Genomic DNA, 12,827 nt, shown 5'->3' with positions numbered 1-12,827 from the left:
CAGTCATTGCTCCACTGCCCTCCCCCCAGAGTGTTTTCTCCCCTTTACTTGCTCACTGGCAACCACTCACTTTTGCTACGATCACCTCCTTTTTCAGGATCTTCATGGCGTAGTAGCGTCCTGTGGCCTTCTCCTTTACCAGGATAACTTTGCCAAAAGTGCCTTTTCCCAGGAGTTTGAGGTATTCAAAGTCGTGCATAGTCTGGAGAGCCAGAGGAGAGAAAGTGGCATCTGGTTACAAACAGAAGCATTAACAAACTCATGCTTTAACTAGCCAGGACACACAATCCCACTGACAACAGCACAGAAGCATTTAAGGCACTATTTTGCGCACCATGCAATTTCCACTCCACTAATGGTTTGGCCTATATGTGGTTGTGTCTCAGTTAACCTTTGACCCTGATGCTAAGGAGAATGTTGGAAATGGTTGTGTGGAGGACATCCAATCCGGTGGCCTTGGACCTTTATGTCATGACACATGTGGGGGTTGTGAAACCCAGTGGACATGCAATATGGTGCTAAGCCACCCACGACTGATGTTTGGAAAGTAAAAAGAAATTGGGCAGAGGTGAAGGAAGGTGGGCTTAAGTGGTGTAAGAGCAAAAAAAGACAAGGCAGAGTTGAGGAATAAGATACACTTTGGGTGAGAAGGAATAAAGGTGGTTGAGTTGAAAGTTTATGTTAATGGTCACTGACATGTGTCAATATACACAGAAGAGTGTAAATGGGCCGTACCACTTTTTGCCTGGGTTTGGTCAGGTAGACCTCCATGTCCATGGGGTCCGGAGAGGAGTCCATCATCTCCTCCTCTTGTTTCTGCAGGCCTTCAGCCACTGCCTGGATGGCTTTAGTCCATTCTTCCCTGAGGGAGGCACAGGCAGCATAAAGATTACATCAGCCCATTTACCATCATGCAAGCCCAGCAGCCCAATCACATAATTGTCTTCTTATCAACAGGAAGGCAATTTCAAGTGTGAGTTCTGCCAATAGCCAGTGGACCTTGTGCGAGAGCATAACAATGATTAAATGTGTATAATTGTGTGTGTGTCTACATGCTAGAAAAACAGAGCTCTTGAACTGCTAAACTGCTTTCTAGCAACAGGCAAATTCTCTGCATGTAAATGATTTGTCTTTTACTGCTCTGCAAGTTAAGAGGTGTGTGCTTCTCGCTTGCCTCTCCTCGGGGGTCTCCACGTGGAAGGTACGCTCGATGACAGTGGTCCACTGCAGGCAGCGAATGATAAATGTGTTGGACTTGGGCCGTTCCGTCTTCATCAGCTGGCACTCTGACCACAGCCAGGGAGGGAGGGGAGATAGACGGAGAGAAGGGCCAGTGTGTAGGGGAGCAGAGGGGAGAGACAGACCCACAGTTATAGCCATTTATCTTTATCGCCACCCTAACAGACACTGTTGGCCAATTTGGAGAAGAACAGGTGCACTTTGGTAGAGGAAAACAACTCTGATCTTTAACTTGACAGCCCCAAACTTAACATTTGCTGATATGGGTTTTGATAATAGTTTGAAATCTGTGTAGTATCAAATAAAACAGGATTCTTTACAATTAGGGAATGAATAAATACACCTATTATTTAATTCAGTCCAATTTACAAATTTGCAAAGATTTGCTTTTTTCAAATATACTTTACTGCAAAATCTTGCCACGCTTTGAAAATGACTGAAACACATTTTTCACAAAGCACTGAAATTAAAGATTTTTATAAAGCAAATCCCCTTTTCTCAATTTTCTTAAATTCTCACACTTTTCCAGCAAATGATTGTCTTGTAAGCAGTTTGCAAAACAATTACTCACATCAGTCTAATAACGGAATTTAGAAAGCAGAGATTTCCATCTGCACCTCCTTGGCATTAACATCTGTTACCAAATGAAACATGTCAGCAAATATGTCAGAAAGTGACACAAAATGGCCTCTGCCTGATAGATGGAGGGCAGGGGAGTGGACCACCACTGAGATCCAACATGGCTCCATCGGGGTGAATATGTAATCCAGCTGCAGCAGCCTCGTCAGCAGCGACACACCATGTGTCCTCTGCGGTGGGGTCGCAGCGGTGACAAAAACCAAAGCCACCGCTGATGGAGACAGCGCCTCATAAATACTTGAAATCAGGCGACTAATAGCCACAATAACTCGAGAGTGTCGGAGAGGAAACATTTTGTTAAACAAACAGTATGCTCTCTAATTGCTGTGTTCAGTCATTCGCACAGCTTATCACAGCAACTTTCTCTGATGTGAAGATGGAGTGGGCTGCGCTGCTCTGGGCATTTTCTGTTGTTATTTTCAGGGAGCCGGGAAGGATGCATACAGAGAGGAGGCGTCCAATGTATTAATGTCAGGAGCCAGACATCTTGCGTGCGTGTTCAGCTTGCTTTTTGCCTTGGAGCGGTGCCCCTATTGAAAGAAACTTGCAGAGATGCTGCTGAGATGATACTACAGCCAAATTGCTAATGTTTCTATTCATAATCATTTAAAAAGTGACATGCAATGATAAAGAGATACGCTATCATATTATTAGAGACTACTCTCTTTCATACCTTTACCTAATAGGCACTTGGACAAAGTTTTTAAGAACATTTTTTCCTGTTAATAATTACTTTTCAAAGCGGGTATACAGCTGAGGTAAATGTAAAACAAGTATGTGAACATATTGGTTATAACAATGCAAGTAAAAACAGGAAAGCAGCAAACAAAACCAGTAAAAAATAGCTGCCAAGAAACAGAGGGGAAAAAATGTAGTGGTTTCTCTGAAGCAGATACTCACGTGCTACAGAGAAGTTATTTAAGGGGGTTTCCAGCTGGTCAACATCTTGCGGTCGCTCTTTGTAGCCAATGAATGTACCATCACTCTTCAGGAGAAAATACCTTGGCCTCCAGGTCTTGATGTATTCTCCTGATATGAGAAAGAGATTGAAGGGGATTGTTGAATAACAGGAGAGAAAATTAAACAACTTGTGACTAAAGACTTTCAGAGTTTCTGCTCAAAAAACAATTCATGATGCACGTTGAGAGAACGTGCTTCCACGCTCAAAATGCCGACCAGTGCACAACCATTTTGTTTACATTGTGGCTTCGTGATTAATGACAGAACTATGTCGTCCTCTCTCTTTCTGTTTAAATTCCCAGAGGTGCAACCCATTTCCTGCAATCTAATTACTATGCTGTTCACTAGGGCTCCCTAAAATGACCATCTTGTCACCGTCTTTCTTTTAGTGTAGGTCAGCTGCAGGACAAATGGTGGTTTTAGTAGGAGTCAGGACCCTTTCCCCCTGCCCCGTCTGTCCCCTTTCCAGCAGTGATTTGCACTCTAGATAGATTCTCAGGGAACATTCAAACTGTCTAAAAACTTTCTCCCACCATTTCCTTGAGCTGGCAAGTTCAAGTTTAGAATCTGAGTCTAGTCTGTAAATGCAGTTTAACATATCATCAACCGCAGCCACTTTTTTTTTTGTCTCTTTGCTATCAATCTTTTTGTAACACCAGCATCGTGTCTGCCCAAACCTCAATCTGATTTTCAAATAAAAACCTCCCACAATTCCCATTTTCTAGACAACACCCATAACCTCAGGCCATGCATGTCCATCCCATTCACTTAGACACACTAGCATCACACAAATGAATCTCTCGTAGGCAGACAAAACTCAATTTATTCCGGTGATGCTTCAGGAAATGTTGTGCCAGATGTTTTGCAGACGGGGGGAAAAAAATAGCTTACATACCATAACAAGGCAGTGGCACACAGTGGAGTGGGACTTGAATATTTATACAGGAAAAATGTAATTTATTTTTAATTACGGAGCCGCATATTAACCCCATGCAGAGCCGTAGCAAGCTGTCCTTAATTGCCCCATTTCCTCCAACACAGAAGTGTGGTGTGCATGTGTGAGAGACAGAGGATGTGTGTGTGTGTGTGTGTTTGTGTCTGTAGGGGAGGGATAGGAGATCTGTCAATATGAGCTTCTGTTACCCTCTTTCAAACACACACACTTCTGACTGATGAAACTGATCAGTTTGAGACGATGCAGAACAAACGGCAACTTGTAATGTCGCCTCTGTTTAGTGTGTGTCCTTATAAAATATTTAAGGAGAGGAAAATAATTTACTCTGACTGAACGTCACTTGTCGAGATTTGTCACTTTTGACACCTCGAAATTATGAACTTCCTCTTGTCGCTTCTTTTCAACATTTTTTGAGAAAGTGACGACACGAGCAGCCAACCCTAATAGGACATCCTCCATATGGCTTTTCTCTGTCGAGATAAAAGGAGGGGAGGAAAGGACAAGGACACTTTAGAAAAGTACAACCATTCTAGCAAAGTTGATCACATACAGCAGGATGAAAGCCTTGTAAAACACTCTTTACATCACCTTCTAGCAGAGTATAAAGTCATTAAACCCAAAGCAAACACCCAAGTGTAAAAACACCTGATTTACCGCGACTGGCAAGGTGGTGGCACCAATCACCACTCTAGAGGAAACATCTGCCCCAGAGCACAATATACTTTAGTCTTCAATCCACAGCAGATGTCCAATACCTTATTACATTTTTCATCATGGCACCGGAGGAGATTTTTCATCCAGTTTTCTGCAGAGTAAGTGTTTTCACACCAAACATATCTCATTTAGAAATTAGCTCGACTTTGTCAGACATCAGATTGCCTTTTCTCACAGCCTTCCGACAAAGCCACTCATATTAGATGTGCTGTCCTAATTGAAATACACACCGGCAGGAATCCGTTTGGTGGATTTCCCTCATGCCTGTTTCAATGTAACGCAATTACTGTGATGAGTCGTTTGTCTGTTTTAAACTACAAGCTTCACCAATCAACTTCCACATCAGTCACCCATGTGTGTGCTGATCTCCAGAGAATACACATGCGTAGTGTTATTTATCACAAGCCTTCAAGACAACCAGACTTCCTTACTTCGGCACCTTGGCGCTTGCGGACATGGATAGCATAAAAATCTAAATCATCAAAGCGCAAAAGAGTACATGTACTCATACAAGTATCAGCTGGGAATTAAACCTAGAGCCCGTTCAACACAAACATTAGTTGCCTTAATCTTTCACACTGCGGCCAGAAAGTCTCCTGAGCCCTCCGCACCGAGCCTTGTTTTCCTCAGCTGGGCCCCAGCTGGTGCCTCTCTCTGTGGTCAGGTTTTGGCTGACCCATATCCCCCAGCTATAGTCCATGCCAGCCCACACTGAGGACAGTATGTGCACAATGCAGAGCCAACATAATGAGCTCCCTACCTGACACCGTGACACCAGATGAAGGCACAACGTCCACGCTTGTCTGGCCGGTGGAGTCTAAACTTTCAGTTTAGAAGTTTTGGTTTGGCAGCTGGAATGCAGCAAATCACATCCAGACTGAGTAGAGTCCTTACTTACACTATAGAATTCAGATCCTGATGGGCAGAGGCAGGTGTTTATGTTTACGCATGTATGTGCTTGTGTGTAAATAAATTTCTTTGTGTGCACTGCCTGTAGGCACTGAAGGTTATTTGTGTGTAATGAGTGACAACAACATTCAGTTTGGAAGGCTTTCAGCTCTTCCTGCCAGCCCCCTAGTGACGCACAGCACCCACCAGAAGTAGCATGGGTGGTCATACATGACGCAGCGTTGCATGGCTTGGCGTGCATCAGCTAGACATTCTCCAACACTGAGGTGGGCTCGGTCACATGGATGTCAGACAGATGACGATGCAAGCTCACCATTTTTAGTCACTAGACTCCTCTGACCACTGTCACTGTACCTGAATTATGTAATTGTGATAGAAAGGGCATTATGACAAAGGCCCCATACAGCACACAAGGAGGTAAACAAGCTCATGAAGGAATGTGACACTGAGGGTCTAAACCCCGCCTGTGATTAGTGAAACAGCTACTTTGATACTGTGACTACAAAAACTGAAACAAAAAAAATCACAATTCCCACACGAGGATATAGAAAAGAAAAACAGTTTGTGCAAGGTTTTCATCATCTTTTTCGACACAGACACACACGTCTTTGACATCAATAGAATGTAGTAGGGATGTGGCACCAAGAAAAGCCACCTATTGAGAAACTCCACATTAGCAAACCAAATCTTTGACTTGAACACGTTCTTTCTAGACAGGAGGACACAGCAACTTCCTCGTCTCTAACCACACAAACCTGGTCACATGACAACAGTGGAAGCAGCCATATCCGGTTGTCTGTGTATGTGTATATCTTCGCCACTCTGCAGTGCAACCCCCCGCAAACAGTCTGCATAAACAACAAAGATGACCCTTGTCAGCTTCCTATTTACACCCATTTCCTCTTCTACTCTTATTCAGTTCTACTTTCCGCAGCGTGGCTTACTTATGCGCTGACATGATGTGACAGTGAAAATAACAGTTATGCTTTTTGCATTTTTATTGTTGACTCGCACACACATTTAGGTGAGTAAATGTAGAAAAGGGACTACATTGCTACATTTACTAGGCAAAAGGAGTGTTATGCAACTATAATAGAGACCAGCAAAATAAATCAAGACCAAATATTTTCACTTATTTAATATTATATAAAATTTCTGATGCTAGCTTTCAAAATTGTATGCTTGACTTCAATGCTTTGCAGAGTAGACCATAAATACATCCTGTGTACAGTGAGAAACACAGTGTAGACTGCTGACAAAGGACAATGGGCCTCATAACAACACAGGAGAGCCTTCTGCTTTTAAGTCAGTTCATCATCACAGCGTTCCTGTAAACTAAACCTGTTTGATGTCAAAGTGTTCTCCAAAACAGGAAACTGGCCAATAGACAGACTGACCACAACCTAGATAAGATAAAACCTGCTTCAAGTGTCTGACTGTAAATGCCGAGACAGACAGACACACTTAGCTATGGAGGAAACACACTAAATGCTGTGCCCCAGAATCAAAGCTGTTCTAATAAAAGTACAGTGTGACAGCAGACATGTGGCTGAACTCAATGAAATTGGGGGGAAGGACAGAGGAATAGGAAGACTGATTTGACACCAGATGAGAGATGAGAGAACTAGAGGGGATGAGAAAGCTACGCAGTGTGCAAAGAGTTGTGCTGAGCAGAGTGGTAGTGAGACAGATCACTACATATGCTCCCCACATATGTAGGACTGCGAGTGGGGGGTGTGAGCACAAGTGAAGTGTGTATGATCCATGTGCACTGTGTGTATGTGTGTGCATGGGAGGAGCTGTCAGGGCCTGATAGAGTGTCTTTACATGACAAGCAGCTGCTGAGGTCTGGGATGCGCGCTGGGCAAAGTGGAAAATAATGAACGAAGAACCGCTGCCAAACACAACAGAATTCATCTTTATTTGCCAACTGCTGCATGGCCCTGTGTGCGGACAGCTCCAGGCTGCCACTGCCACGCCCTCTATACCCCAAACACACACACACACACACACGCACACATCAAGGTACAGGGGGGGAAGAACAGGTTCCGCCACAGCTGCACATGATGGAGCATTGTCTTGTTTGCTTATGTGTGCATGTGTGACAAATCATAAGTACTGTATAAAGTCTGCGCATAACGGTTTGTGATCCAACAAGGTACCCCATCAGAGTTTGCATGAGGACAGAGGTAAACCTGTATCACAAGACATCTCTTAATTAAAGTTAATGCAAGTGAATCGTTCTACTCCAGATGCTGGACTAATTTCACAAATCTAAAAGTTTCACCTGATCCTTTAAGTGAGAAAAAAAAGAGGGATTAAAGGGATTAAAATTTACAATAGTGCTTCCTTTCGATGCTGAAGCCATTTGCAAGTCAACTTGGATTAAAAGGCCTTAACAGTAAGGGCTGGCCATTGAGGGGTCAATAAATAAAAAAGGGAAAAATGTGGACAGCTTTAGACACAAGAGGCAGAGAGAGAAAGAGGACAGAGAGTGACAGAGGTTAGTGGCTGATTCCGAGGAGCGTCCTGTTCTGTTCGTCTCTACATGACAACGACAGGAATGTTGAGGTCCCAGCTGCTGTGGCTTGTTGGCTTTTAATAAGGCGCATCAAGCAGCATTCATCGTGCCGCCCCCAAAAAGAGAGGCCACAGTGTCCTTACAATGTGTCCAAACTAACAGCTCTGCTGTATATCATCACTTTCTCTCGCCCCTTGTTCTATCTCGTCTTTTTTACTTCTTTGAGGGGTTTTAATAAAAAATCCAAAACAATAATCTTAAAACAGAGAGGCCCACCTTAGTCATCTGGCATGAGATAAACCATACACACACACACACACTCACACTGTATGTGGGTGAATACGCACATACACACCACAGGGTGAGAGGAACCAAGAGAGCGTCAGACAAAATGCGCCTCTCAGTGCCCACACCCAGTGGTTGGACTTCCTGAGGGGGCTGCTGTTGGGTTTTGTCCCCGTCTGGCCATTCATGGCTTGGGGATGAGAGGAAGGGAGCCAGTGGTAACTGCATGAACTGTGCATGTGTGTATGTGTGTGTGTTTGAGTGGTGAGAATCGGATGAGAGGGGGGGTAGGCGGAGGTTGAGGATTAGGGAATTAGAACTCCAAAGCGAGGGAGGAGGGGGGAGGGGGCTGCGCCTTTTGTTGGTTTTTCCTCAGCCGCCCCCGCCATCCCTTCGGCCCTTTTCTGCCGGGTTCTGCCTGTAGGCTGCAGCTGCGGCCTGCCACCCTGTGCCCTGCATCTCAATGAGCCACGGGCCGCCGGCTCCAGAGGAGAGGGGGCTCCCTGATGCAGGGGTCACCACTGAGCCCCAGCAACCGCAAACTCCGCCTCCACCATCCTCCTCCACAGAGCTCTGAGCTGGGCCTCTCGTGCTGCCCGGACACCCATCTACCCATTTGCCCATCTCACCGTGTCCATATAAGGCAGCACCAGGCTCACATGCCATCCTAAACTGTCCAGGAGTTTGGTCTCCTTCATTTTTTCCCCCCCTTCTCTTTATGTCTTCCTGACATCCCCCCCTCCTTCCCAAACCTCTTTTGTTGGCCTTTCTCTCTCCCATGCAGCTGGATAGGGGGATCCATTGCCAGGGCATTGGCAGCAGCATCAACAGGTTGTGGGGAAGGGCCACCCCGGCCTCCAATGTAGCCCTCTCTGTCTCTTCCCCTTATCCCTCTCTCTTTCTCTCTGTCACTGCGGTTGCTGCTGCTACCCCAACAGGGGAAAAAAAAAAAGCAAGGGGGGTGGGGGGCGCAATGGAGGCTGCCCCTCTTTCTCACGCTTGTAAGAAAGCCCTCACTTCTTCTCCGTGGTGAGTGACACCTGCTGATTACCATAGAGACACTGTGGGAAGTTCCCCCCTGCCACACTGGGGCTGAGATTTGCCCCCTCTCCCTGGGTAAACAAGCAGTCCATGGATTAGTTAACTGGGTTACTGCATGGCAAACAAATAAACACACATTATTTAGAGCAAATTAGTGCCAATGAACTCTCAATGACACTGTAGGATCTAAAACTCTCAAACGAACAAGGAATAAACTCCACAGCATCCGTTTTTTTTACAGCGACAGGTTCTCTCCAGCTGTTGATACGATCAACATCAACGTCCTTCTAAAAGCGCGCTAAAACTTTTTGTACTGGCATACATTTAACCTCTGAATATTTTGCAAAATATGTTCCCTGTGCCAGAATAAGCTGATGTGGAGGATGCACATGCCCACATATCTGAGCATACAGTCAACTCTTAGTCTGCAGACAGCTGAGCATCCCCTTCATCTCTCTGTCTCCCCTACCCTCCCTAAACTGGAGAGAGGTGCCAGTGATGTGATTGATGTCAGAGACTGGGAGCTTTTCGCTGGTCCATAGCCGCTTCCGCCATGGGTCTGAGTTGTCAGCAGGGTCATTATCCTAGCAACAGGGTGGTGGGGTGGTGGGCGGGTAGCATGCGCTGGAAGTGGGGGAGGACTGAGAGGCGTTGAGCTGGAGGGGGCAGGCAGAGGCAAAGAAGAAAAGGGGGGGTGTTAATAGAGACTAAGAGAAGAGGAAGAATGTGGGAGTAAGAATGAAAGAGAACAAGAGGAAGGACAGAGATGAAGACAGCAAGGAAACGACAGAGACAAAAAGGAAGGAGAGCAACAGAGACAGAAAGCGCTGCCGAGCACCACAGTTGTGGTGAGCAGGCGGACTCTGCACAGCAAAGTAAGCACACAGCGGGCTTGCCGTGAGAGGAGGCGAGTGGTGGAGGTGCCACCTCCTCTCAGCCTCCTGGTTCCCCCCACCATGCCAGCCAGCCTGCCTGCCGACAGCTGCACCCCAGTAATTTACTTCTCTCCACCACATTTAGCAGGAAAACTGCTTCCCATTACCCAGAGCAGGGGGTCCGTGCTGACGGCCAGACACCCGGCCAGAGCACTGGCTTCCCGGTGTGACACCCTCTGCTGCTGGACTCTGCCTACAGGGGCTCTGCTCCCAGATCTGTCTGGCACTTCAACTTCCACTGCTGTTGATCAGTTGGGTTGTGTCTCAGTACTTAACCACAAATGTTGGAAAGTTATTTGCAAAAAGTTATTAAAAAATAACACATGGTATGATGATTGCTTTCAGTCAAACTAATAAATTCCCAACACCAAATGATATCTAACTCACTGTTTGCCATCTACAAAAATCCATTTTCTCTCTCTCAGCTTTGTTTTTTAAATCATTTTCCTATTGATATTCTTTAACTGACTTTATCTGACAGGTGAAAGACAGGAAACATGGGTAGAGAGATGGGTAGGGCATGTAACAGAAGGTCCACAGCCGTGGATGTTGCGGTTATGTGGTATGTGTCTTAACCAGTAGACCTGGTAGGGTGGCCTAACATCAGTAACTCTTTGATTCTATTTCTTTATATACTAGCTTCTTAAGTGCTTTTAAATTGAACTTTGCTATATAAATTATACAAGCCTACAATATAAAATCTACAACTCTGCAAATTGCTGATAAGACATCTGCTATATTGATGTTTTTTTTAGACTTGATTATCAGTTATTTAATGTTTAGTGGCCATTATTCAGTTACAAAATTGCTGCAAACAGCACTGAACTTACAACAAAAGGATACAAAAATATAATTATGTATATGACTGATGTATAAATTAATGTAGTCACACTTCTAAATTTGACCAATAAAACACTGCACAACTTTGTTAATAATTAAAAAAGTAATTCCATAACTGTAAGACATCATCCACAAGCTTCAAGATGACAAACAGAATAATTTTGGGATGCATTTAAAATGATTTGCTTATTTTTATGTGCACTTGAGACTTTTGCACTTTAGACTGTAAATGCCTCACAAAGTAGGTGAAACTATTAGCAAATTGCATGAGCTATTGTTCCAGTCCTGCAGTACGTAATGTGTGTGTTGCTGCAGTGTGTGGCCCATGACAGCCATAATGAGGGGATGTGTAGAAGCCTGGGCGAGCCTAGCAGCAGAGCTGGCAGCCAGTCAAAATCCTGAAGTCCTGAGACAGTCAGCATTGCAGCATCATGAGACATTCTTAATCAGGTGGGTCTGCTCCTTTGAAGAGCTTTTAACAGTGCAGGAACACCACATTCCCTTGCTGAGCTCTTACAGTGAAAACTAATACAAATGTGGAAAATGCTGGCTCAATTGTTGCAAGGCCTGCTCACCAGATGCACAAGGCACAGATATTCAAAAGATGAAAAAAAAAAAAAAAAGAAAGTTTCAGCTACACTGACTACTGTGTCTGGTGTTTCACAAAACCCGTGCATTCTTTTCTCCTCTTTCCCTTCCTCCCATTCCGTCTCTGAGTCTCATGCACTTTCCTGGACCACCAACAAGGTCTCGCTTGGAGGAGCAGCTCATGGGTGTCCTTCAGCCGCATGACCAGCAAAGGACCCAATCAGCTGATGAGCTCCAAACCAAACCATGAGAGGGTCTCTGTGGCACGTCGCACACAACATCCATCCACTCTCCTGAGGCCGACTGGGTCACTGAGCAATGTTCTGGGAACATCACAAAGACGCTGCACAACTTCTGTCTCTCTCTCTCTCTCTCTCTGCCTGCCCCTCACTATCTTCCCCTCACTGTCTCTACTGGTGTGCTCTCTTGCTTTCCCTCTCTCTCTCTCGCTCCAACCCTCCTCTCATGAGACGGAGCCAGCTGAGCGTGCTACCCAAATCCAACAGTTGTTGCGGCCTTCGTTAGCCTAACGAGGGGGCCGGCTCTTTATACTTGTCAGGGAGCAAATGAGTCAAACAAACAAGGGCCAGGGAAGAGGGGAGGACAAGCGAGCGCTGTTCTGTCGAGCTTCACTGGGTTCTTGGCCGCAGCACTTCCCTGGAAACTAGGGAACCCACAATCTGCCTCTTTGATGTCTGATGATGCTCTGGCTTTGATGGAAACTTTGGAAAAACACACTTGCAAAAAGAAATAACATGCTGCTCGGTCTCTGTGGCCACTAGAGGCCGTAGGCACATTCAAAGTGTGTGGGTGCACTCTGTGAAAGATCTAAAAGGGAAGTATCATTTGGGGACGCATAACAACTGGTTATGATAGTAACAACAAAGTTACAGAGTTTTTGCAAGCTTGTACTTGCGATGCGGTCTGTGCATAAGAGCACTGGGTAATGTCCTGCTGGCGATGTAACTTCTAAACAAATATGCTTCACACTATCCCCACATTCACACATTTGCATACGTATGTCCAGACTACTCTACTCTCGTACTCTCCTATTCGACTGCTTTGTCTTGCATTCCAACGCTGTCCTTCCAAAAAACAGATATCCGAGATAACAACCACAACAACACATCCCAGGCGGTGTCCACAATCCAAACGCTTTACTACAGCGCAAGGCTTAAGGAGAAAGTATGAAGGTGTGTCC

The 12,827-nt window shown here is 45.3% G+C and overlaps 1 protein-coding gene across 4 annotated transcripts in view; it reads right to left on the bottom strand.

The window, feature by feature from the left end:
- akt1 (v-akt murine thymoma viral oncogene homolog 1) overlaps positions 1–12,827 on the bottom strand; it is a 28,958-nt gene that overhangs the window by 7,970 nt on the left and 8,161 nt on the right. For all 4 annotated transcript variants that reach the window (XM_042388051.1, XM_042388049.1, XM_042388048.1 and 1 more), the window contains 4 exons: positions 2,779–2,907; positions 1,175–1,286; positions 736–862; positions 71–202 (listed from right to left, as the gene is read on the bottom strand). In XM_042388051.1, coding sequence (XP_042243985.1) covers positions 71–202; positions 736–862; positions 1,175–1,286; positions 2,779–2,907 — 500 coding nt within the window. The remainder of the gene's footprint in view (positions 1–70; positions 203–735; positions 863–1,174; positions 1,287–2,778; positions 2,908–12,827) is intronic.

The sequence above is a fragment of the Thunnus maccoyii genome, chromosome 16 (genome assembly GCF_910596095.1).
Source record: "Thunnus maccoyii chromosome 16, fThuMac1.1, whole genome shotgun sequence".
In the NCBI taxonomy this organism is placed as follows: Eukaryota; Metazoa; Chordata; class Actinopteri; order Scombriformes; family Scombridae; genus Thunnus; species Thunnus maccoyii.
The sequence above is the reverse complement of the archived record's forward strand: the minus strand, read 5'-3'. Positions and strand labels throughout refer to the sequence as shown.